Here is a 25,720-nt window from a genome sequence, read left to right on the forward strand (position 1 = left end):
TATAGCCTCATATTGATTTGTAGGACAGTAACGTATTATTTCTTGCAAAGCTTCCATTGCTTTGATATACCGATTATTTTGAGATAACTCCAATCAATTGTCAGAGGCTCCATTTGTCCATCTATATACATTCAGTCTAATTGTAAGATAAGAAAATTAAGTGAAAAATAAAATGTTACACAAGCAGGGAGAATACTTAGCAAGGTCTCTGAATTTAAAAAATGATAAGAGGTGCTTGTATATCAGTCCTGATTTAAATTAAAAATAGGCATTTAGTTCAGGCCTGTTGCAGATTCAAATAAATGTTGCAAATGAAGCTCATTCTTTATCATACCTGATTGGACTACAGAAAATATTTGTATTATAACATAGCTTTATTAATAATTCAAAATTATTAATAATGAACAATTAAATGGGCCTCTATTTTTAAGGCTCAGTCTGGAAATGGCGATATTTATATCTTTACATCTGTCTGTAAACTAACTGGAAAATGAGGCCAAGGAGCTGGATCTCCTACCATATTTATAGACTCGGTTATTTGACTCCTAAGCATTTGTACAAAAGAAAGAATATTGAAACTGGCAAAAGAGAAAATAATATTCAGACTATTGAAGAAATCTCTACAATATTGCTTGATGCTAATACTCAGCATAACTCTATCTGGAACAACCTTCTCAGTACTTTCAGTTTTCAGCTAAAATGTATTCTATTAATAAACAATAAAAGGGATTACTCCAAAGAAGTCCAGTGTTTACTAATAGTGATACTTGAGTAGGACTACCAGATTTTCTGGCAAAAATCCAGAATAGACAGCAAAACATAGGTTGAATTTTCTGTATCCATATGCTGTCATCTAGTGGTTATCTGGATTTTTGCTGCTTAGATCTTATAGCCCTATGAAAAAGTAAAGTATTTGATTTTCATTTGAGTAAAATTAAGTACTAAATCACTACACGTTCAAAAGTGTGCTAAAGTGAAAGGACAGTCTACACAGTCATTTTTAACACTATACAGTAAGCAATTTAAAAGAAAAAATTCGGGTAACAGCCTAGAAATGGGAGATCTTTATTATAATAAAAAGAACAAATCAAAACATTAAATATCCATATTTTCCTTCTTTTATTTAAAGAAAATTGACTTTTCTCCATATCTAAATAAAATTATTGCAAAACTGGTTTTTCGCATGGAGTTCTGTACATTATTGAATACTTGACTTTCTACTAACCTGAATGTTGTACCCAGTGGAATTAAACCACATCCTAAATTACAGCTTCAAATGGGTAATCTTGCTTTGAAGTTTCCTGTCTGGCCTGTGGTATTACTCATCCAGCTGATGTCAGACGACAGTAATAGCTGAATTCCAGATTTCTAAAAATCAGCATTACCTAAAATCTCCCTTGCAGTGGCTATTGGGAAAAAACAACACAACCAAAATTAAGACTTGAAGAAAAGCTAGCTGCAGACTTTATATTCCATTTATACGTCAATCCTATAAAATTACTGTAGTTCTAATTTCAGTGTAATTGAAAGTGTCATACTGAAAATCTTGAAACAAAGATTTGTTGTAACACATTTGAACAAATTATTTTCCTTTACCATTTCTCTGTACATAATTCTTTGGAAAAAGCAGCAAGTGAATCTTGCTCATATAGACTAGTTAGCCAATTCATGTCAAAAGGAAGCAAATGTTAAGTGCAATTTACTACTCAATCAGGAGAGGGAGTCTAAGAACTCTCAAAACCACATTCAGGAGGTGGAGTTATAGCCTTTGGCTGCTCCACCCTCACTTTGTGTCAGCAGGTAGAAAGTGCTTGTAGTCCTAGGGGAGGGAAGCCAAGAGCACAAGCTACGAACTACTTTTGCCTTCCAGGAGCTAAGCCAGTTGTGGTTTTTGGGAAAGAAGACTTTTTCAAGAGCTCTGCAGAACTTTTCAAGTTCACTTCATCCCACTGGGCCGTTTGTCTTTGAAGAATGATTGCATTGTGTTTTTAATGCAGTCTTCTGATGGATATCTGCTGTTTCAAGCAACTGCCATCCTGCATACTGCTGAGATATGCCTACTATGTTTGCTGAAAGAAGGGGAGACTACTCATATTCAAAAGGTGTTTCCAGAAATTTTCCTGGATTTTTAGCAAGATTTTTAGGTTGTTTTTGGAAACTAGATTTCAGCCACGCCTGACTCACAAGCCTTCAGCCGGGAGTCAATTTTTCTTTCTGATTCAGACTCTGGAATTTCACATTTACCTGTATAGAGTGTTTCTGTGAGTTTTCCCTACTACCCTTTCCTTACCTGAAATTTGTAGGTAAGATTCAAAATACGTTTTGATAATTGAAATATTTTGTCCAAGATTTTTCAAAAAGCTGCTGGGTGTTTTTTTTTTCTCATGGATTTTTAGGAGGCACGACTATGTACAGGTTTGCATACCAGTTTAAATTTATTTTTTATTTCTCCGATCAAACAGTTTACCTGATAAATTTCTGCAACTTTTCTACAGCTTTAATCGTAAGCATGCTTTTTTAATGTTTAATTGTGTTAATTTGCATTTAACTTCTAAAAGGATACACATTCTGAGATTTGCACAGCTATGAAATAAAACACAGGTGTATCTGTAGTTGTTTTTCCTGTTTTTTTAGCTTCGAAGTCCTGGAAAACATCTGAGAAATGCCTTTTTTATTTCATAAATTTGGGGAGCCACGGACTACATTTTCTGTATTAAGAATGACAAACCGCTGGAAAATTCCAACTTAAAAAACTTTAATTCAACAAAGTGAGCGAGGTGCAGGCATTGGAGGCATGCAAATATGAATAAAAGATCAAACAGATGACAATGAGTAAGAAAAACCAGGTTTGCATTCAAATTCCTAAATGCAAGTACATGCATGGTTACTCTACGCTTTAATGTGTGGCATAAATAGAAGAAGAAGACAAAAATAGTTGGCATTAACAGAAAAGAATATATGAAAAAAGCAATTCACTTTTCAGGAGTCAACAAGGGCTGCTAAGGTCATCTGATATCAGGTTCGGTCCTGTTTGCCATCCTAGGATCTAAAAGCCTAAAAAGATTTGAGAAGCTGATATTGTCTTCCATGGGGAACTGTCTAAAATCAGGTATAGCAGTATTCCTAGAAGAAACCACGAGCTCTTCATACCATATGCTATTCATATCCCATTGGTTTTGTTCATCATGTCTGAATTTATCTGGAGGAGGAGGAGGAGAAGGAAGACCTGATCTGGGGTTCTTATAATCCTGTGAAGCTCAAGGCTTTCACAAACACGTAGCATGAAGAAACTTTGAGAAAAAGGAGAGAGGAACGCCTGGAAGAAGCTCCAAGGTAGCTATCCTTTGCTTCTTGTTTGCCCCATTGACTGCAGTTGCACAGAGGGCTATAATCCTCAACAATTTTACCAGTTGTTGGAACCTGCTGGTGGGGTGAGGACACATTCCTGAGCAGTATGTGTGGCCAGAGCACACTGCTGCAGCTGGGAGCATGAGTGTTGGCCCCCAGCTACAGCTGGCAGTCCTCTGGCCTTGGCTGCTAATGGCTATGCTACAGATACGACTAGGCTACTCAGGACTGGCGCTGGTGGCAGCAATGGAAGCCGAGCGGACTTTGGCCCAGAAGGCAATAATTCGGGTAATCCCTTTCAAACTGGAACCCCTCACACTGGAAGGAGTCTTTGCTAGCATTGCAGAGATCACCCCTGCTGAAGGCAAACTGTTGCAGGTAAGCAAATCTTTATTCTGTTGCACTTGTTCATCCCATGGGAGGTCTGCTGGCTACAGTGGTGTTTTATTTTGCTTCATAACTAAAGCCACCAAGTAGAACTGCCCACCTTGTAGCTTCACAAAGCTTTCCTCATTGTATCACTTTTTACAGCCATTCATTAGCTAAGCAAACACAAATGAATGGGCAAGTGCACATTGTTGTTCCCAGGGACATTCTAATTTTGTTCTGTATGAATGAAATACAAAGGCATGAACTATCAAGAGACACTCTCATTGAACATGATTTTGGTTTTACCTCTTATGTTTATTTTATATTAAAAAAAATTCTGTTCCCTTGGTTCCTTTTAGCCATAAGAAATATATCGAATTGGGTATTTCCACATTACTGATTTTACCATGCCTTTCTGAAAGAGCTTTAAGTGACAACCAAGCCTCTTCTTTCCCACAATGACTCAGGAATGTCAGTCTTGGATTCTCTTACTTTGATCAGAGAGAGATGCTCGGAGGAACTTTCCATAGTTTGAGCAAGAAGAGCCAAATGGAAAGACTGAATGAATTTCTCTTGTAAAGTTCAGTCTGTTGTGATGAAGTGCAGTTGCTGGCCTGACTTCATGTGCCATCTTGCCTTGCAACCTGTGACTCACCTTGCAGGGTCCTCACATGACTTGAATTCATTGTTCACAAGCAGAGTGGTGCAAAACTCAAGCAATGTCATATTATACAAAATACAGATAATTAAGTAGCTGATGCCTTCAGTAGTAACGTTCAGAGTGAAATTGAAATAGCAAGGATGTTGGAACAGTTGATTAGATTGAATCAATCCGTTTCAGGATACTTTGCAGGGGGATGGAAAGAGAGAAGAACTTGATGAATAGTCATAGAGTATATTGTATCAAGGTACTGCAACTCTTCTGGTTGGTTTCTCCTGTGAAGTTAATTCAAATCTCAAGGCAAACAAATATACATTGCACACTACTTTTGTATCTTAGCGTTTAGGAAAGACCATAGCCCCGATAGATCACCCCGATCACGTTCCTGGTATATCCAGTTCAAATTATCTCAATCGGAACTGAAAAAGATTCCCCACCTGAGATAGCTCCAGTAGAAAAAACTGGGGACATCCTTTGACTACATAAGGCAACTCTGTTCATTTGAACATGTGTCCTTTTTCAAACAGGCATAATTCAATGACAGGATTTCTTCCTAAGATGACAAATTTATCAACTACATGCTAAGAAAACCTATCAAATGTATGTGAATAACAAGGAAGGCATAATCTCTGCCTTAGATCTTGTAATCTGCTACCACCGCATAAAACAGGCTCATATGCTATTTTTGAAAATATAATCATAGTGTGTGTTAGGGAAAGTAGTCTTTCATATTTGCAATGTACATTGTGGCCTCAAGCTGACAATGATGTCTACAATATAAGTCCTGATTCTAAATCCTTTTCTAGGTAATTCTGAGCAAATCACATTCATTCTGTTCTCAAAATGTATCTTATTAGAAACACACTGTAATAGATCTTAATAGATTTTCTCCCAAAACCATGTCAGAATAAAATGCATTTTCTTGTGCAGGCTGTTTCAGATTTTAAAGGGCTTGAGCCAAAAAATTAATAGAGATGACATTTTCTGACCACCTCCAGTGCTGTACAATTAAAATTATTCATGATTTTATATCATACCTTCCTATCCAACCTCTTCCCAAGAACGCCATATGCTATTATAAGTAGTGTTTTTCTTTTTCATCCCTACAACAAACCTGTAGGAAAAGTGAAACATAGTGACCAGCTTGAAGTCACTTAATATTTTAACACTTCATAGTAATAGCAGTACCCTCTGTGTGCACAGCAATTTGCAAAGTGGAAGAAGACAGTCCCTGCTACCCAAGGCAGGCAGTGTACCCAAACAGAAAAAAGAAGTAGAGGAAGTGACAATACAGAATTTTTCAAAATGCATTTTTGTAAGTTTAATTACAGGCTTAGGTTACAGTAAGATACAGGAAGGAGAAAATTTTATCTTTTTAATGTTTTAAGTCCACATTGAGAATACTTTAGTTTGTGATATAGTAATAGAAAGGGGAAGGAATTCCATATACTTATAGATCAGCATCCTGAAGTCAGCCAGTTAAAGTCTGCCAGTTTGCTACAGTCTGTTCCATCTAACTGTAAGGCAATCTGGATCTGTTTTCAGGGAAGTATATGGGCCATATTCAATGCTCTGATCAGTTTTCATGTATTTATGGCTCAAACTAGGTGATATTATTTGTATAGTTGACCATGAATAATTCTATTTTGGGCATTTTTTAACATTTCTTCAGAGCAGTTTACAAAAGGTGGATTATGTACCAATTCTAAAATCACTTAAAATAACTATGTATTAAGATATTAGCTAATGAAAAGGAAAACTGCAATGCTCAAAGGGGAAAAAAGAATTGAAAGACAAAAAAAGAAAGTTTCAAGTGGAATTTTTTTTGAGAGCTATTGTATTACAATTTGCCAAAATTCTGCTTTATAGGCAGACAGTTGCATTATTTGTTTGATCATTACTCAAGACCATTTGGACTGCATAAGTGAAAACAAGTATCTTGAACTATATCTAGAAGAAACAAATAATTAAACCAGCTTAGCATTTTGTAGAGACAGATTCCCATTTCCAGATGTTTCAAAGCAATCAGCTACTGTTTCTCAGGTTAAGTGACGTTTCTGAGATGTCTTTTAGGTCCCCAACCTTTTGGGTGCCAGGGACTGGTTCCATGGAGAGAGGTTTTTCTGTGGACCGGAGGGTGTATGCATCCTGCGGATGGGGCTTTGCTTGTTTGTGCGGACTGGTTGCTGGCATGCTGCAGCCCAGTACTGGTCCACGGACCGGGGGTTGGGGACCCATTTTAGGGGCAGCTCCACTGAAAACACTGTCATGTTGCATCCTGAAGGTTACATGTTAAATTACATACATCCCAGAGGAGAGGGCAATTGATTTTGGTGGATGTAGGGGTGTCCTTTTTGTACCAGAAGAGGAAGAAGTTGTCATGCAGGCACTTCTTCTGAGAACCAAACCTGGTACAATTTGATAACTGACTTGCTGAAGGTGGATAATTTACAACTGCCCGATTGAGGGATTTTATTATATTGACCAGCTGCTTGTGTGGAATATTAATAGTTTAGCTTGTGCAAAGGCAAATGCCAAAGTGGCTAAGGAAAAAGAGAGACATCTGCCATTTCACTTGGCAACTGGCACCAACAGACTATCTCCCAAGTCAGATGTTCCTCACGGAAAAGGTGGAAGAGTGGAAGGCTAGAATGGCAAATGCTCAAGTTATGGTGAGTTTAGAAACAGAAGGGATCCCAGTAGGTGATCAGCCACTAGAAGTTGAAAGGTCAATAAGGAAGTGAACTGACAGTTCAGTAAGGCCAAGGGAAAAAAGAGTAGGGGAAAGCATCTCATAGTCTCTAGATCAGTAACACAATATCTCTGAGATAAATTCTCTCTCTCCCCCCCCCCCCCAGCCTCACTTGCTAATCTGGAGACAAAAGAAATATCTGCAGAATGTGGCCATGAACCTGAGACATGCTAAGAGTCTGTTATAGAAATGGACTATGGGGCTTATGCATCTTCATGCAATCAACATTCAGATGGTCCCCAGGAGAATCAGTGGCTGACCATTAAAGGAATGAAAGTTCAAGTGTTACTATCTGTAGAAAGGAGTACAGAACAGAAAAGGAATTGAGATAAATAAAAGGAACAGCTGAGAGGAAAGAAGCATAAGGGATGGGGTAAGGATTTAAACAGGCTAAATTTGAAGCCCAAATTCTCAAAGTGAGTTTAAAACAATTTGCAGTGTCATTTTAAGTCAGGTTGTTATAACAAACTTAGGAGAAAAGAGAAGAGAGAAATCTATAAATCATTTTTTGATTATACTGTATACTCGTACTATATCAGAGAAGTTGGCATGTCTTGAAACTGAATAAAATTCCATTTCTTCCAATTTGGAATTTTAAAAAATATATATGTGTAGCTTTGGACTGCAAGCTTTTAGCCAGGAATAAACCTGCAGAATTGGAGGTGTGTATCCTGATGCCAAGACAACCCAAGTGTGCAATATAAATTGGACACTCAAAAGGCTGGTTTTTAACAGGTATAATAATCCAAGAGAGCTTCATCACTATAGCAACAGTATAAAATATTTTGCCATAGTTTCAACCCAATCCTTTTAACTTCTATTTATTCACTCTTTTCTACCTATCTCAGTTTATACTTTCATTTTGTCATTGCTAAGCCTTTCTTTGAACGCCCCCTTCCCTTATTGCTGTAGCTCATAGGATTTGCATTTTCTTTCTGTGCCATTCTTAGCTCACTTTTTCTCCTGTTCTTCCTGCAGATTTTTTCTGCATGTTTTATATATATTATTTCTCTCTTCATTCTTCAGCTCTGTAGTCAAGGCATACAGAATTGCCACTCACCCAGTAGTTCATACTCTTTAGTAGGCTATGTTGTGCTATACAATATAACTAGCTAACCACAATAATTTCATTATATTTCTAGGGAGAGGAAAAACACATCTTTCTATACCCATCCTGTGCAAGCCATAGATATTTCTATAAAGAGGAAGAATTATAGGTATTTTAAATTCCTTTTGGTGGCAAGAAGTTGATCTGTAGGAATCAAATGGCATAGGGCCGATTTTATAGATAATATTTAATTACATTTGTTCTGAATTCTCATTGTTGTTTTTACCAATAAGAAACATGCAACAGCATTTAGATGCATTAAATATATGGAAGATGAGTATTACTATGTTCTTGAATGTGGCGGTAGTTTTAAGATGCATAATACCTAGCTTTCCTCATGGTGCTGTTATTTACTTGTTTTAAGCCGATGAAAAATGTGAGTAAAACAAAGTTTGATCCAAAAACGTACAATAAAGCAGTACAATCCTCATACAGTGATATCTTAAGTTTCATATTTGAGAACTGTCTACATCTCCATGTTATAGAATATGCTGTTTGTTGAAATATTTTGATTTAACAATCAAATGCTACAAAGCCGAAGAGGAGTAACTTTAATGTGCAGTAAGATATATTGGTTTTGTAATAAATGGGCATCATTTGATATAGTTACTAAGATGCCCCGTCAGAAGGACTGGGATTCCTACTGTCTGATAAGATCACTTATAATTGGCCCAATTCTTCACACATGGATGGATTAGCAAATGCTTCTTTAGTTTAGCATGATTCTAGAAGGAGAGTTCCCAATATTGGCATTAGGCTGCTAACATATTTCTTAGCGAAAAGAGGAAAAAAGGGGTGCTATGTGCGGGTGAAGACCACATTTGACTCTCATAAAATTCTGAGAAACATGATGATTGAGCAATAAGAGCCTCATCTGGATATATCTTAAATTCTTGGGAAACTTATACTGTATTTCAAAAGGTATGAATGAACTTGAATACTGATGTTAAACAACATCAGGGAGAAACTACCTCACATTGGCAGGGTAATTACAGGAGCCCAACATCACTTACATATTTTTTGGAATCTCAGGCAGAAGCTACAGTGGATGCATCCAGACTTTCCAGTCTGGTTGTAAGCCACAGTTCTTTGAGCAGAACAATAAAGTAGATCCATTTCCTGAAGTCTAAATCTAGACCGCTAAGGGTCTGCAAATTTTATGCAAATTATGTATTTTCATTTCAAATTGGTTCCTTTCTATTCATCCATCTATCTTGCCCACAAATGGTTAGCCACATTTCTTTCAACACGTGGTGTAAATATACTTAGGGTTGAGCATCCTTGTCTTTCTCCCAATCCAGAGCTCTTTACTTTGGTGGTGATAATCCTTAATCAGCCCATCCCTGATTTGATAGATTAATTGCCATAAACTGAATTGATGATGAAGGTAAATCCTATGTCTCTTGTGAGGATTTACACTAGAGCCCCTTGTAGCAATGAGACACCATGGTTTTCATATTTGCTGTAACTAATAACCTAAAACATATGGCAATTAATGCAATGGAGTATGCACTATAGTGCAGTGGACCATTTTCACAATACGAGGACGATTCAAATACTAAGAGTTTGGAAGTTTTAAATGAGTCAAATAAGATTCATTAAAAGTTCTAGCTGCTGCTTTCTGTCATTAACTGATTCTAAAAATCCACTTAGATGCAGGAATACATAACAACCATCATCTTCCAAAGCAAATGAAATAACCCCTCATAAAATACAAATTATGATATCCAGTCAGCTTATGAAGCTGCCAAATCTCAATTCTTGTTATAATGCTACATTAGAGAGGGACAGTACTACTAATCTCCAAGCTCTTAGACGCAATGGATTGTTCTTCCCATCAACCTATTTTATATTTGAAAAATGATGTCTTCATGACTCTTGTTTCTTCTCTTTCCTTTACTACTTCCTCACTGTTTATTTATTTAGAAATTTTATATAGCTGCCTACTCACTCACAGCGACTCTAGGCAGATTACAAACAATAAAAACACAATATAGAAAAAAACCAAAAAAACCCCCAATAACCATTCCCCCCACCCCTGGCGACAGCACGATTTCTAAAAAACAGGAAACTTTTTTTGCCCTTCCCTATTGGGAGCTCCCTTAAATATTCCTATAATATCAAAAAATATTCTACTGGGCACTACAAATTGCTATATTATACCACAGAATCATTATAAAGGCAGTAGGCTGAGAAAACTGCTATGCTGAGATAAAATAGCAACAATTGACATGTGTTGTGTGAATCTTGAGTAAGATAGATGTCATAGTGCCAAGATAAAAAGCTCACACAGATCTCACCAAGAGTTTGTATTACAGGTGTGTATGTTTTAAATTAACATAAAGGGGAGAAATGTTCATGACACATATCAAAGAGGATGTTTTCAACCTTGGATTTTAGTTTTAAAAAAGGCAAGCATATCAAAAGCTGAATTTCTGAGGAAACCAATTTGAAGGAGTATATTTTGATTAAGCAATACCAGTGGCTATTTTTAAAAAAGAAATTACTGTCATATATTTTCTATTATTATAAACAAATGTCTAATATTAAAATGGTAGTGGGATCTCACAGATAATTTGACATTTGTTGTCTTTGTAATTTCAGCTGAGTTTAAGATTCTTTTGACTGTCCTGGACCCAGTACGGGTCATAAACTTTTTAATGGGTATCTTTAACTTCCCTTGTCCATTGACTGCATTTCCTTAGGGCTGATTTGTGTAATGATTAACCAATAAGTGGGCTTTTGGGCACAAAGTACAATTGATCATTGAAATAGATGCTGTGAAGATTGACCCTCCATTCTTACGCTGAGACACAGATCTAGACCTGATGTTACATCAAAAGGATTAACACAGTGCAGCTGCAAAAAGTTGCTTTAGCTATACAAACACTGTACAATAGCCGTAGACTGACCAGTGAAATTTATAAGTGAACACAAGAATTCCTCTCTTCCTCCAAGTTGAAATGTATGAAATTCTGAACTAGCCTCCCTGAAGTTTGAATTGTGAGATTGAAAAGTTTTATTAGCTTCAAGAGAAATATATTATAATAGAATTTTTGCAATAGAAAAGGTGAAAAGAAAAAATAGGAGGAAAGGCTGCAGCAAATGTTGATTGCTTGGTATTCTGTTTGAAATTTGACAAACAGAACTGTAGACAATCCCACACTGGAATTGGTTCTACTGGGAGAAAAATTAGGCGAGACGTTTTTGAGAAGCATCCCTACCTGGACAACTACAACTCCCTAAATCCTTAGCCATATGGGTTGTCTGAGGAACACTGGATTGGGGAATGATGATCTAGGATGAACAGCAAGTGTTAAAAGGACAGCATCACTGCTGCTGCTTCTGAATAAACATGAACAGACATGCACTAATATTCCTCACATTTTTCTTCTCCCCCTAACAATTATTTCTTTAAACACCAGCACAGGGGCTCTAAGTTAGATTTCCATGTTCTTTTGAAGTACTTAAGGGTGCTTCTAAACTAGGTATATATTTGGAATCACAAGATCACTCAGGCACAGAAAACAGTTACCATTTTAGACAGCTGGGGAATATAAATTGAAATCTCTAGATCAACAGGTTTTTTTGAGAGGAAGCCCCACTGAGTCTAACAAAACTCTGCTCCCTTGAAATGTTGTGCTTTAGGGCTGCACTCTGGAGCAGAAAAAATTATGGAGAAAACATAGTGGCATGGTGCTATAGAGCACCAGAGCACCAAGCATAAACAAAAAGGAAGGACTAGAGCCTCCATATTTCAATCTAGTAATCTCATCAGATTTCTCTAGTTGATCACGTGGAAACAAGATGTTAGATTAAATAGGCATATAAGCTGTTCAGATGTTCTGATTGTAGACCATGGGTGTCTAACTCGATCACATCATGTGACATATTGTGGCATATCACAACATTTTTTGCCTTTGCGGAGTTGAGGTGGGCGTGGCCTGCATGTGCCGCATCTGGCCCGCAGGCTGCAGTTTGACACCCCTGTTGTAGAGACTCTAAAAAGTTCCATTCTGAAGAATTAGAGCAAATGCATATACAATACCACCACTGGAGAGTGGTAGGATCCTTTATGGTTCTACCAGTGGGATTTTTCTGAGTTTCTAGTTGCATAAACCAATGGCACCTGCCTGTGCCCAGACAAATATTAACTATTTCCCCCAACCTGATTCTCACTAAATGTGTCTAACTCCTAAAATTCTCATCAGCACCAAGTCCAGTACATTTGGAAGGTCCAAGATGAAAGAGGGCTAGGTTAAATTTTAAAAAGACCAGGATCTTTTGTAGATTTTATGAATAGCTGCAAACTCAGATGTTTCATAAGTCAAAATCTATTTCATCTAACGCAGAGGTGGGAATTGAGCGGCCACATAGAACAACTACAACTTCCAATTCTTTTGAGGAACAACCCCAAAATATAAAAGTGTGAAGCAATACTAATACCATGTTGAAAAAAAAAAGTTTCTCAGATCCTGGCTCTGTTCATGATGATATGAAGTTCCTCTGGCTCTGCTCTCTCTCCAAACATTGAATTTAATTTGCAATAGTGATGAATATCTCTAGTTCGGGTGTAGGATAATGTTCAGAAACCAACCCACAAGCTCGGAGAACGAACCTTCACCCTCACTGAATTGTTTACCTTGACCTTCAAAACAGTGATTATCCTAAGAACACTTACTGGAAAGATGTGTACAATATAGCTTCATACTTTTATAGCTAGCTGTCCCTTCCAATTAAAAAATGGCACTCAGGCAACTGGTTGCAAAAAAATAGCTCTTTTTAGGTCTTATGGAGGCATCTGACTTCAGAACAGGCTTCCCCACATGAAGTACTGTCTTGCTTTATATTTGCCATGTCTTCAACTTACATTAATGAGCATACATATGCAAGAGACCATAGCAGATGATTAACTATTTTTCTTGCTTAAAAGTATTTTTGTGGGAAACTGAAACCATTATGGCTTTAAGTCCCACAATTGTTATATATTGACAATGAGTGCTGGCTGGTACATACTCTCCGGCAACCTGAATTATCACCTGTAATTGATTGTTGGGATGAGGGTCAGCAGGGAATAGAGAGAATGGAAAAATGTAAACTCTTTTGTGTGGTAACATAGTTTTAAGAGTTACCATTAATATTCCTCACTGGCAGCATTCACACAGCCCACTTCACCTGGGTACTAATTAACTCATTTTCTGGATTTGCAAATATAATGATCCATAAATTAACCCAATGACTGTGTTTCTACAAAATGCTGGCCAAACAAAAAACCCTATCCAAGGTTAAAACTAACAAAGCTTGTAATGTTTTACAGATGTTGCCCCTGCCAAGTCATTACTTAACCAGGATAAACATGCCATGTGAATACAGCCATGACTTAAGTTGTGTCAGTTTCTGCGATATCTGATTTTTCAGGTATCAGATGATAATGATAATGATAATGATGATGATGATAATAATGATAATGATGATGATGATGATGATGATAATGATAATGATAATGATAATAATAATAATAATAATAATAATAATAATAATAATAATAATAATAATGATGATGATGATGATGATGATGATGATGATGATGATGTTGGAAGGGACCTTGGAGGTCATCAAGTCCAACCCCCTGCTCAGGCAGGTAATCCTATACCATTTTGGACAAATGGCTGTCCAGTTTCTTCTTAAAAACTTCTAGTGTTGGAGCATTCACCGCTTCTGGAGGCAGGTTGTTCCACTGGCTAATTGTTCTGTCAGGAAGTTTCTCCTTAGTTCTAGGTTGCTTCTCTCTTTGGTTAGTTTCCATCCATTGCTTCTTGTCCTGCCTTCAGGCGCTTTGGAGAATAGCTTGACTCCCTCTTCTTTGTGGCAGCCTCTGAGATATTGGAACACTGCTATCATGTCCCCCCTCGTCCTTCTCTTCATTAAACTAGACATACCCAATTCCAGCAACCGTTCCTTATATGCTTTAGCCTCCAGTCCCCTAATCATCTTTGTTGTACTATGTAAGTACTATGGGCAGACTGGAAGATCTAAGAAGCTAATCCTATTCCAGATGTATGCCATATCCATATCTCCCATCCTCTGTTAATTTGCAATGTCTATTAAGTGTACTATCTAGACTGCATGCAGCTTCATTAACACGGTGTTCTCCCAAATTATTGTTCTAGCTTCTTGGCCTAGTTGCCTATCTATCTGCTAGGTTTTCAGCTTGTTATTTCTAGCAACCTGCACACAGGACAGAGAACAGATATTGCAACTATTAAACAAAAACATGAGCAGGACATTTTATCCTGGGTTTGTACTTAGTTGATAATATTTTTTCTCTAGGTATCCAGAAAACATTACATTGTCCTACAGAGTTGCTGGTATTCAATCTTTATTATTCCCCAACCAGCAAGGTCAAAAACTTCTTGGAAACTATGGTGCTTGAAGTTCCAGAGATCTAGAGTGTTGGGCTGAAGGTAGTCTGGCCTTTTAGCTTAATCTAAGAATGAAAATATATTAAGATTTGGTCAAGTCTTAAAGTTACTAATGGAAGCCTGTGGCTCTCCATCTGCATTGAGTAAGATTTGGGATTAATGCCATAGATCTCCAGAATGGAGATTATGATTGACATTATTATAACAATATCTTAGATCACAATCCATGGCAGAGGTGTGTGATGATATCTTACATTGGAATTCTGTTTTTAAGTGTAAGCTTCCTCACCTTTATGGGGTTTTAGAGGACATGTGGTTTATCACTTTGGGAAACAGGATGCTGGATAGGATCCAACAGGATTCTTCCAACTTTCAGATCGTCTTATGTCTCAGCACTTATCACTGCAGAGACCACAACTCCATGCCTTGTCTCTTCCAGGGTGTGTGCTGGGCCCTTCTTCCTTCATCAGGGTTGAGGAGACATTCCAATCCCTCCTTTGCCTATAAAACGATTTCTTTTGTCAGTGGGAAATTTTTGCAGGGTGTGATCACTAAGGCAAAATAAAGAGCTCCTTTGAAGTGCAGGAGAGTTACTTAGCAAGCCCCTGGGGGTGAGAATCAAATTCCTCCCTCTCTTAGCAGGACAGGCCTGCCTGAACAAGCTGGGAAGCTGGAGGAGCCAGCAAATGGCTCCTAGTGACACGGGATGCAGGAGATCGAAACCTGCCAACAGCAAGCTTCCAGGCTTTCCAGCAGGAGCACATTAACTCAGCCCAGAGTTCTAAGCTGCACACTTGTTTACAGTCCTCCCTGCCCACTCAGCTCCTCTCAGGCTTCCCTGCCTGAGCTGAGGCTCCCCATCTGCCATCCTCTTGCTTAAGTTGCTATGATCATTGGGAGTGCTTTATTTAAATGGGGATTCTGAACATAATGGCGGTATGGAAACTCTACAAAAAGAAAATTGCATCAGTTTATGAGCAGTCATGGCAGTTGCTAGGATTTCTAGCACAATTTAGATAATGTACTGTATCAAAATTCAATTATAATGGTGCTAAATGATCTGGGGCACAATCATTGAATTATGTCTCTCTGGCTGGCTGCTCTAATTATTTGCTCTCTACAGTAGATGGGTAGGGCTTGTTGGGGAACTCTGAGAGTTGAAATCCACCCACCTGAAGGGTAACAGATAAAAAAAACAGCTGCTGTGCATGGATGGGGGGCTGAGCCCTTAAAGCTCACTGGCTTTCTCAAGCCTGCATTCATTTATAGAGGCTGGATTGCAGCCAAAAGCAGTCTGCCCTTCAGAGGGAAGTGGGAGCAAAGACCCTTGGGGGAAAATGTTAGAGCACTCAGCATGACAATCCTAGTGTACCTCTGCTACTACAACCAGTTAAAATACCATTCTCTGAAATGATCTTCAATAAACAAAATAGGGGCTCTTCAGAAAGACACAGCTACTGGTCATGTGGTTTGGGAGTATAGGTAGTCCTCGACTTACAACCACAACTAAGGCCAAAATTTCTATTGCTAAGACACAGTTAGGTGAACTTTGCCACATTTTATGACCTTTTTTGCCACAGTTGCTAAGTGAATCACTGCAGTTGTTTAGTAACACGGTTGTTAAATGACGTGGCTTCCCCATTGACTTTATCAAAAGCATCAAAATGTGATCACATGATCTTGGGGCATGTCATAAACATGAGTCAGTTGCCAAGCATCTGAATTTTGATCATGTGACCATGGGGATGTTGCAATGGTAAGTATGAAAAACAGTCTCAAGTCATTTTTCAGTGCTGTTGTAACTTTGAACGGTCACTAAGGGAACTGTTGTAAGTCGAGGACTACCTGTACCTTGAAAATATCTGGAATGTTGACTGATGAAGGTCATTAATGAACTGGTGACCCAAAACCAAAAAAGAGAAAAAGCAACTCTGAGATGAGGAACTTTTCTATTACTACTGAGCAATGATCATAATTTGTCCACTATGTAACATTTTGAGATGGGTTTAATTAGCTTTAAAATATGCTTCTGGTTTCTTTTACCCCAAAAATGGTGTATTACAATGAGAAGTATATATTTGCATCGTGTTGAAGGAAAGACATTCTGTATATGCTCCAAGAAATCTCCATCTTGATTCATACTATCCAGGGCTCAAATTGACAGACTATGTTCCTCAACTAAGCCAACAAGTTCTTTGAAAATACAATACATTGGAGAAAAGTGAGGTGACACCCAAAATACCACAAAACTTCTCTCATCTATCTTGAGCTTGGTGGTTTTAACAGAAATGTCTTTCAAACTCATCTAGTCTCTGAAGTGGAGATAATACTGGCCTGACTAATTGGGTTTTCCCCTAGCCACTAGATTACACTGGTTCTAATAATTCATTAACAACAGTTGAACTAGGTTTTTTATTAAGCTAATTTGTATCAATGCAGGGGCAAAAGAACTATCCGTTGCATTTGACAGGCTGAGCCACAGAGTGGTTGAATTGGTTTTCCAAGCCTATCTATGGTGGCTTAAAAACCACATCTTATGACTGAGTGAATTCTATTCATCCAGCCAGTGCTGATTTATTACACAATTATGGCCACTGATAAATTGCCATTTGGTCAGTACTTGTGCCACAGGTCACCTAAGCAGAAATAGAGACTCTCAGCCATGAGCCATAATTGTTGTAAGTTGCCCTATTTAATAAAAGGCACAGCTTGAGAGAGAGTCTTATGAAAAGCACTGCTGAGATAACTAGGGGTGGCAAATAATCCCGAAATACTGAGGAGGATTTGCATTAACATGCTGGCTCTCCTCAACATGGCTTCCATAGGAGACTCTCCCTTTTCCTCCCAGGAAATAGCCTGGGCACAATGAGCGGCCCAGAGACACAATGGGCGGCCCAGAATCACGCATTCAACTCTACAGTCCCCTGCAGATGCGGGGCCGGAGGTTTAACACTGCACTACCTTGCCCAGGGAGCTGAGGTGAGGGGTGCTCTTAGGCTCTATGCCAGGGGTAGTCAACCTTGGCTCTTTTATGACTCGTGGACTTCAACTCCCAGAATTCCTGAGCCAGCTGTGCTGGCTCAGGAATTCTGGGAATTGAAGTCCACGAGTCATAAAAGAGCCAAGGTTGACTACCCCTGCTCTATGCCCAACCTGAGGCTTTTTCCGTGCCTACCAAGCCTGACCCTCCCTGTTTTCTTCTCCCTTTGACTCGCCGCCGCGAGCCAGCCAAATCCCCCTCCCCGCCTCCCCGGGGCCGAGACCATGATTCTTGTTTGGGCCTCGGGAACAAGAGTGCCAACCAAAGGCTCCGCCTGGAGTGTCGGCAGCTCTCTGAGGTGTGTTGGAAGAACTCCAGGCGAGCATCGAAAGGGTTGTTTAATAATATCTGACGGGCGCGGAAGAATTCGGGCAGGCGGCCAAGATACACACGGCCTGTAATAGTTAACTCGATCTGTAAACAGTTCAAACGGCACTGGGGAGGCCACCGGCTCTTACATTAGCGGCCCGCCTTTCATCTCGCCGCGCCACAGGCAGCCTCGGAGGCCCTGCTGGCCGCTCCCGCTGGCTGTGGCGAAAGTTGGAGGCGAGGGCCTGCGGGCAAACCGCGCGGGACACGGGCAAGCCCGGCCAGCCCCAGACAAAGGGCCTCGCTGCGAAGGGCTGACCTTGAAACCTACCGAGCTAGAGCGAACGGAGCAGGTTTCCTTTGCTTCGCACGTGGTCGAAATCCACGAGGGCCGCCGCCCTCCCCACCGCCGGGAGCGTGTCTTTCGTGGCCTTTTTCTGAGCCCTCGGTTCGCCCGGCCCGGACAGCTCGGTTGAGCCTCCGGCTTTCAAGGGGCCAGCGGGGTGGAGCGGGCTTCTCGAGCCTAGCGCCCCCTCGATGGTTGTGTTCACACGACATGCTTAAAAAGGTTAGAGATGAACACACCCTGCTTTGTTTCCGCAGCTCGCTAATCCTGGTTATGCTGCATCCAGGTTTGGTGTGTTGTGGGAGCCCAGAATGTTTGCTCTAATTTGTGGTGCAGTGTACTGGGGAAGCACAGAAAATGGATTTTATTCCGCATCCAAGCTAAGCATGTTGGATCAATTGGGACAGCATCTGGCTGGAAATTCTGAAAGTCTCAGTCCTAAAACTTTTGAAAATTAGAATGGGGAAGTCATCAGTATGTGGTAGAGCACCCATACAGTATTTCACCAGTGAAGTCGAGGGCAAGGTTGCAATATACTGTTGGAAGAAAGGTCTTCATTGTGGTTCATCCTTTCTTCCAACAATACTAAGGTAGCACTAAGCTGGGGAAGCTGCCCAACCTTCCTTCACCAACTATTTGCATGTCTTCCACCTGGTCAGATTGTTTCCCTCTTCTAGACAAATATGTTTTGTTTCAGTCTGAGTAATTGCCACTCGCAGCCCCCTTAGTTAGATGTCTCTAATTATGGGGAAATCACACATGCTTTCCCACTGAATTTCTGTCCTTTCTGCTTTTCTGTCTTCTGGTTGCTTTATATTGCAATCACTTATTTTAAAAAAAAAAAAAACACCTATCTTTTACCCTGCCTTCCAGTAATGCAGAAGTCAGGAGGGTGTTTGTTTTTCTCATTAAATATAGGCTACAAAGTCTCATTGTCCCACGGTAGGTTATTAGGAGTTCAAAATACACCTTGGCAACGGTGAGGGCACGAAAACGGCGGTCTCTGTGGCATAAAGTTTCCTAGCCTCTGATGATAACCTTATACATCAGCAATGGGTGTGCATTTAGGGCAGGATTCTGGACTAGTAATCTAGGGTCTGCTTAGTTAGATTATTAAATCCAGAATCTAATTTTATCTAGTATATGGCATCAGTGCTGAGAGAGAAGAGACATTTCCTCCTGTATTCTGAGAGTTAATGTCCACATGTGTGTTGTACATTAAAATAACTGCAGCAAAAGATAAGAACCTATAGCCTTCCAGATTTCTCTGAATTACTAGTAGCCTAAACTGCTGATGGTGAAGAATTGTAGTTGTAATTCAATAGCATCTGCAGAACCACAGATCCCTCAACTCTAAATAGCCACAGTCTCTCTAAAATTTTGAATGGAATTACATATGCAGTGATGAAGATTTCTGGAAATGCAGCAGCAAAGAGTTTGCATATACCATAGTGAACCATATACCATGATGGCTAGGAGGTGAAGAACCATATCTTTGAGATGCAGCACTCCTTCCTTTGATCCATCAGACATACTGTTGGCCCCACACAGAGAAGCTGCTGTGTTAAACAGGCGTGCCAGCTTTCTTTTAACCAGTGTGTGTGTGAGGGGGGGAGAGATGCTATCAGACTTTCAATGAAATTCTCCCTTGATCCTTTGCCAAAGCTAGCAGCAGGTGTGAGCTCACCTTTGGTCTATCAGACAACAGATGCAACAGCGCAGATGGCCATTCTTTCCCCAGAAGAACAGGCATTACATTAGCCATAAGCCTTTCCCCTGACCAGCTGAATAAGGGTTGACGCCAGTTGACAGAACAAACCCTTCCAGACTCCAGTAGACGGTCATTTTTTGTTGTTGTTTAATTGCCCTTGATCATCCAGTTGCAAAGGTTTTCTTAAAGTAATTTCACTTCACTTGAAGTGGACTGATCAATTACTACCTTTATTTTTATTTTTTTAAGCTCAGTTTTGTGATTGGGACATTCTATCCCCATCTCCATCCCAGCCATTAGGCATGGCAATTTTTAAGTAGCCCACACCCTTTGGAAGCAACCAAGTGGCATTGAAGATGGAGCAACTTCCCAATAAAATACTCTCTCTTTCTCTCTCTGGCCAGATTCTAAGCAATTCCTCCATTTGATGCCCACAATGGTAACAGCTCTGGCCCTGTGGAAAAACTTGCCAGCTCCTAACAATCTGAGTGCAAGTGAAATCCCTACCATACTTTAAAAAGCATTGTAGAACTGGAAATAGGACCAAAAAGTGGGAAAGGGTGTATCCTTATACTGTATGCTTCCTAAATCAATTTGACCAGCCACTGAATGACTTGGAATGCTGGTGAACATTGCTTTGATTCAGCAAGTCTCTGTATGTTTTTTATGGAACTGTCTTCCATTAAAATTCCAAAAGGCAGTTCTTGTGAATGAAAGTAAATTAATTATTTTTCCTACACTTATATGTATGTATGTTGTATTTATATATGTTTGTGTGATTCAAGATCGCATGAACAAAGCTTCAGGGCATTTTGAATTCAAAGGAAACACCTCTCTGTGTTTATGGAGCAACTGTAATCTTGCAAGAATAATCCTTTCCTTGCTGCCAGCTTTCCATTCTAAACAGGAATGGTTCCTTCTTTTAGTCCTGTTTGTTTTCCTTAGCATTTTTAACAAATTAATTATGAAGGTATACTCTTTAAAAGTGGGACTTGCTAAGAAAGCTAAGATTTAAATCTAGATAAGTGATCTAGATACCGTGTCCTTGTACGTGACTAATTCATACCCAATTTTAACCAGGATCTTTGCTAGATAAACTTCAACTGGGTTAAGAAGCAAACTGACTAGTGGTACAATGAAAGAAGAAAAGTCCCATGGATTCCTGGAAACTTTCTACTATATTAACAAATAATTCAGCAGAATGTTTGTACTACTGGCAGCTACTAAAGGTTCTTCAAGGGTAATTGTATGTAGAGCACAGTGTATCTATCTTTTACCTCTTGGTCATATATCTTGACTGGTCACTGCAGAGCATCTTCTTGTAATCTATGCTCATTGGGTGTATTGAGTCTACAGATCCTCGTAATTCCCAACAAGCATAATGATAACTGAACTGTAATGCAATTTTGCCTGAAAATCATCATTTGGACAGATTGTGAATTATGCTGGATTATGAGTTAGATATGCCATTTAGGTCATCCAGAAGATATTTTAACATTTTCATTAAGCTTGTGTCTAAGAAATGGAAGAATGCCTAAGCTCAATAATGAAAAAATGTAAATATTTATCTGAAACTGACAAAAGTTTCTGTAGCATTTTACCCTGCAGCTCAGTTGCTCATCAAGTGTTGATCCACAGTCCCTCCTCAATAATGCAGTGTCTATCTTCTGTATTACAATGTAAGCCAACAAAAATGATAAAAGGGTCTGTAGGCTAAATTGTATGGCAAACAGCTGAGGGAGCTAGATATGCCTAGCCAATTGAAGAGAAGGATTAGGGAAGACATAATAGCAATAGCAATAGCATTTAGACTTATATACCGCTTCACAATACTTTACAGCCCTCTCTAAGCGGTTTACAGAGTCAGCATATTGGTCTCAACAATCTGGCTCCTCATTTTACCCACCTCGGAAGGATGGAAGGCTGAGTCAACCTTGAGCCAGTGAAAATTGAACTGCCGAACTGCTGGCAGCTGGCAGTCAGCTGAAGTAACCTGCAGTACTACACTCTAAACACTGCCCCACCACAGCTCTTATGATAGCTGTCTTCTAGTACTTAAGGGACTGTCACAAAGAAGAGAGGATTGATTTATTCTCTAGGACACCAGAGGGCAGGACAAGAAGCAATAGGTGGAAGCTTATCGAAGAAATTCAACCTAGAAGAAAGGGGAAATTTTCTGACAGTGAGAGCAATTAATCAATGGAAAACTTGCCTCCTGGGGTTGTGGGTGCTCAATCACTGGATGTTTTCAAGAACAGACTGGACAGCCATTTAATTGGGATAGTATAAGGCTCGTGCTTTAAGCAGAGAGTTGGACTAGAAGACCTCTGAGGTCCCTTCCAGCCCTATGATTCTATGATTGTCCTATCAGTAGTAACTTTCCTTCCTTTCTCTTTCCAGTTCCATCCCCTGTCTTTGTGTAATACCAGCGAGGATGAACATACAGTCCCAGGATTTGTCTCCATTGTCAAACTGGAAAGGCCTGAGCGGGATCTCCGGCCATGCCTGTCATTGGCCAATAAGGTATATGTGCTCAGAATAGACTTAATAACTTCTTCAGAAAGTTTTTTGATCAGCTCCTTGGTTGATTAGATTGAAAATTAAGCTCCCAAGTGTCTTTACATTCAAATAGGCAAGGCCCAAACTAAATGGACATAGTTACAGTCTCTCATACACTCTAATTTCTTTTCCTTACACTCTTTTCCATTGGGAAAGATGAAGCATGAACAAGACATTTCAGAAATTGCCATTCCAGATCATCTCAGTTGAGATGTTAGTGCTGGGCCTCACCTTTCTATTGGGAAAGACACTGGAGGAGGAGAGCCTTTGGGAAATGGTATTTAAAGATTCCGTATACACAATAAATGTGTGCATCTGTCAGATTTCCATGTGTGTCTGGCTTTCTGTCACCTACTTGCCTATCCATTTATCAATCCATCTGCCAGAAATGCATTTACCTTATTTTAACTTAATGCAAAGAGAGGCAGTTTGATAAATAGAGGTTAAAGCATCTGACTAGAAACCAGGAGATTATGAGTTCTAATCCTTCCTGGGCACAAAGCCAGCTGGATAATGTTGGGCTAGTCACTTTCTCTTAGCTCTAGAAAGGAGGCAATGGAAAACCACTTCTGAAAAACCTTGCCATAAAAACTGCAGGGACTTTTTCTGACTGTTTCCAAAAAACTGGACACAATTGAACAGAATAAAAAAAGTTATTGTTAAATTTGGTTGTAGAAATGTGATTTTCTATCAATTATTGCTTCCCCAAAATACTCAGCATGATACAAGGGAATACTGGATTTCCTAAATGAGATTGGGTAGGAGGGGAGAAATACTGATTAGCCTGTGTCTTGAACTCAACTTAGAACTGCTGACTGGCTTCGACAGAACAAATGGGACTCTTTGCTAGTCATCCCTGTTAAACATGACTTCATATGCAATTTCTGCTATATTCTTTAGACTCCATATTCAGGAAATGAGCAAATTTGTACAGTGCTCTTTGCTTTGAAAATGAGAGCTACATTTCTTTTAGTGAATTCATCTCTCAGACCAAAGATTCTTAAAAAGCTTTGTAGAATCTGAAGTGCTGTAAGGCCCACATTTTTTGGATTAGTATAATTTTTTAAGGCAAGGCGACTGCTGACCATTAAGATTTTTTTATCATTTGGTCTTTTAGATTCTGTTAGGATAAATCAGAATTAGAATTAGAATAACAGAGTTGGAAGGGACCTTGCAGGGTGAAATGAATTCATCCCAAATGTGCATGCACATGTAAATGCTGGAAAGGTTTAAAGAAAGCGTAACCAGTTTCCCAGTTTGAGAGCACCTTTACAGGAAAAATTAAACTTTCTCAGTTCCCAACCTCCCAGGGCAACCCTGGAGCCTGAGATCTGCAGTGCCTTTGATCTTACAGCTGAGAAGTTGTACTGCTAACCTCTGACCTCCCTGTTCAAGGCAGGCTTGGCAATTGCGAAGCCAGCCTGCTGGAGCAATTCTGGCGGATACCTGCTCACACACGCTTTCCAAGGACGCTGAGATCAAAGGCAGCTGCTGAGAGTGTTCCAGCCTCTGCACTTTGCTCATCAGACTTCCTCTTTTCCTTCCTTCCAAAAGAGGTAGATGTTAACCATTTCCATGCCACAATTGTCCACAACTGTGATTCTTCAGTTCTAGAGGTGCTAGGCAGTGTTTCTCAACCTTGACAATTTTAAGGCATGTGGACTTCAACTCCCAGAATTCCACAGCCACCAATGCTGGCTGTGGAATTCTGGGAGTTGAAGTCCACATGCCTTAAAATTATCAAGGTTGAGAAACACTGTGCTAGGGACTATACAGAAATAGCTAGTGGCTCAATACTCAGTACCCTCAATACTCAAAGGGACTCACAATCAACTCCGGTGTTTCTCAGCCTTGGCAACTTTTAAGAGACAGGGACTCCCAACTTTCAGAATTCCCTAGCCATTAGGAATTCTGGGAGTTGAAGTCCACGCCTCTTAAAATTGTCAAGGACGAGGAGTACTGATATACTCCAAAGGCCTGACTTCAAATCCCAGGGCCTCAGGCCTTTGGAAAGGACATTTTTTAATTTTCCTGCCTAGTTTGAAGAGATTCTAACTGACCAGCATCAGGCTAAATGGATATTTGATCTCATCCAGGAAAAAAGACTCTTGCTAGTGGTTTTTCTTTTGGGGTGGGGGAGGGAGGACCCAGTTACTTCAGTGGAGCAAACATGGAGAGTAATAGTGCAAAGTTGTACTCCAAAAGTACATTAATAGCAGGGATGTGCAGACGGGTGTGTGTGTGTGTGTAAATTTGAACTTGCCCTTTGAGTGGTGTGCTGGTGCCTGCACTTCAAAACAAGATAGAAATGGCATTGAACTTAATTTAAATATATCTTAATTAGAGTTAATTAGATTTCATACTATACATTTAGGTTTATGATTAGGGTTAGCATTGTATGCTTCAAAAATAATTTGCAAGGGCAGCTCTTCTCTTTTGTTCATTAAAGCTCACACATCACTTTTCAAGGCCTGAAACCTGAAAAAAATGCCACTGCTTTGAAGGTTTCATTAAATGTACATTGGTTTGATTTGACTCCTTAAAACATCAGCATCTTTCAGAAAACCTGAAGATCACATACACTTTAATGCGTAGCAGAAGGTTACTGTGTTCATGTGAGGTGTGAATCTCTTCCTCTAAATCATTTTTAAAGCATATACAGCTCAGATATTTAGTATTTCCCTCTTCTATCATATAATTTAATGACAGATTTTGGGAAAACAGCATACAAAGCCTTAGAAGGTTATATGTAGTCTGGGTATCATAGATAAAGTTCTGATGAACATGTTCAGATCAATTCTAGGGACTTGTTCTAAGCTTTCTTAAATTGCATGAACAATAGAGGAGTTACAAATGTAATAGTATAGCTCAGTGATGGCGAACCTTTTAGAGACCGAGTGCCCAAAAACCACCCCCACCCCCGCTCCGCTTCCCGCCCTGCCTGCTCTGCCCACGCCCGCCCCCTGCCCCACCCGCCTGCAGGGCCATGCACCGCATCCATGGCCCGTCGCAGCAGATCGCCCAGGCAGCCGTGCAGCGCCATGGCAGCCACACCCTCTGCCCACACCCCGCAGCATCATCTGCACACTTTGGGG

The 25,720-nt window shown here is 39.7% G+C and overlaps 1 protein-coding gene across 1 annotated transcript in view; it reads left to right on the plus strand.

Annotated features, from left to right (window-relative positions):
- Positions 1 to 3,447: 3,447 nt before the first annotated feature.
- RNF43 (ring finger protein 43) overlaps positions 3,448 to 25,720 on the plus strand; it is a 44,474-nt gene continuing 22,201 nt past the window's right edge. Inside the window, exons 1-2 of the mRNA XM_015817188.1 lie at positions 3,448 to 3,726; positions 22,467 to 22,589. Coding sequence (XP_015672674.1) covers positions 3,490 to 3,726; positions 22,467 to 22,589 — 360 coding nt within the window. The 5' untranslated portion in view covers positions 3,448 to 3,489. The remainder of the gene's footprint in view (positions 3,727 to 22,466; positions 22,590 to 25,720) is intronic.

Source organism: Protobothrops mucrosquamatus, unplaced genomic scaffold (genome assembly GCF_001527695.2).
Source record: "Protobothrops mucrosquamatus isolate PMUCROS unplaced genomic scaffold, P.Mucros_1.0 scaffold562, whole genome shotgun sequence".
Taxonomy (NCBI): domain Eukaryota; kingdom Metazoa; phylum Chordata; class Lepidosauria; order Squamata; family Viperidae; genus Protobothrops; species Protobothrops mucrosquamatus.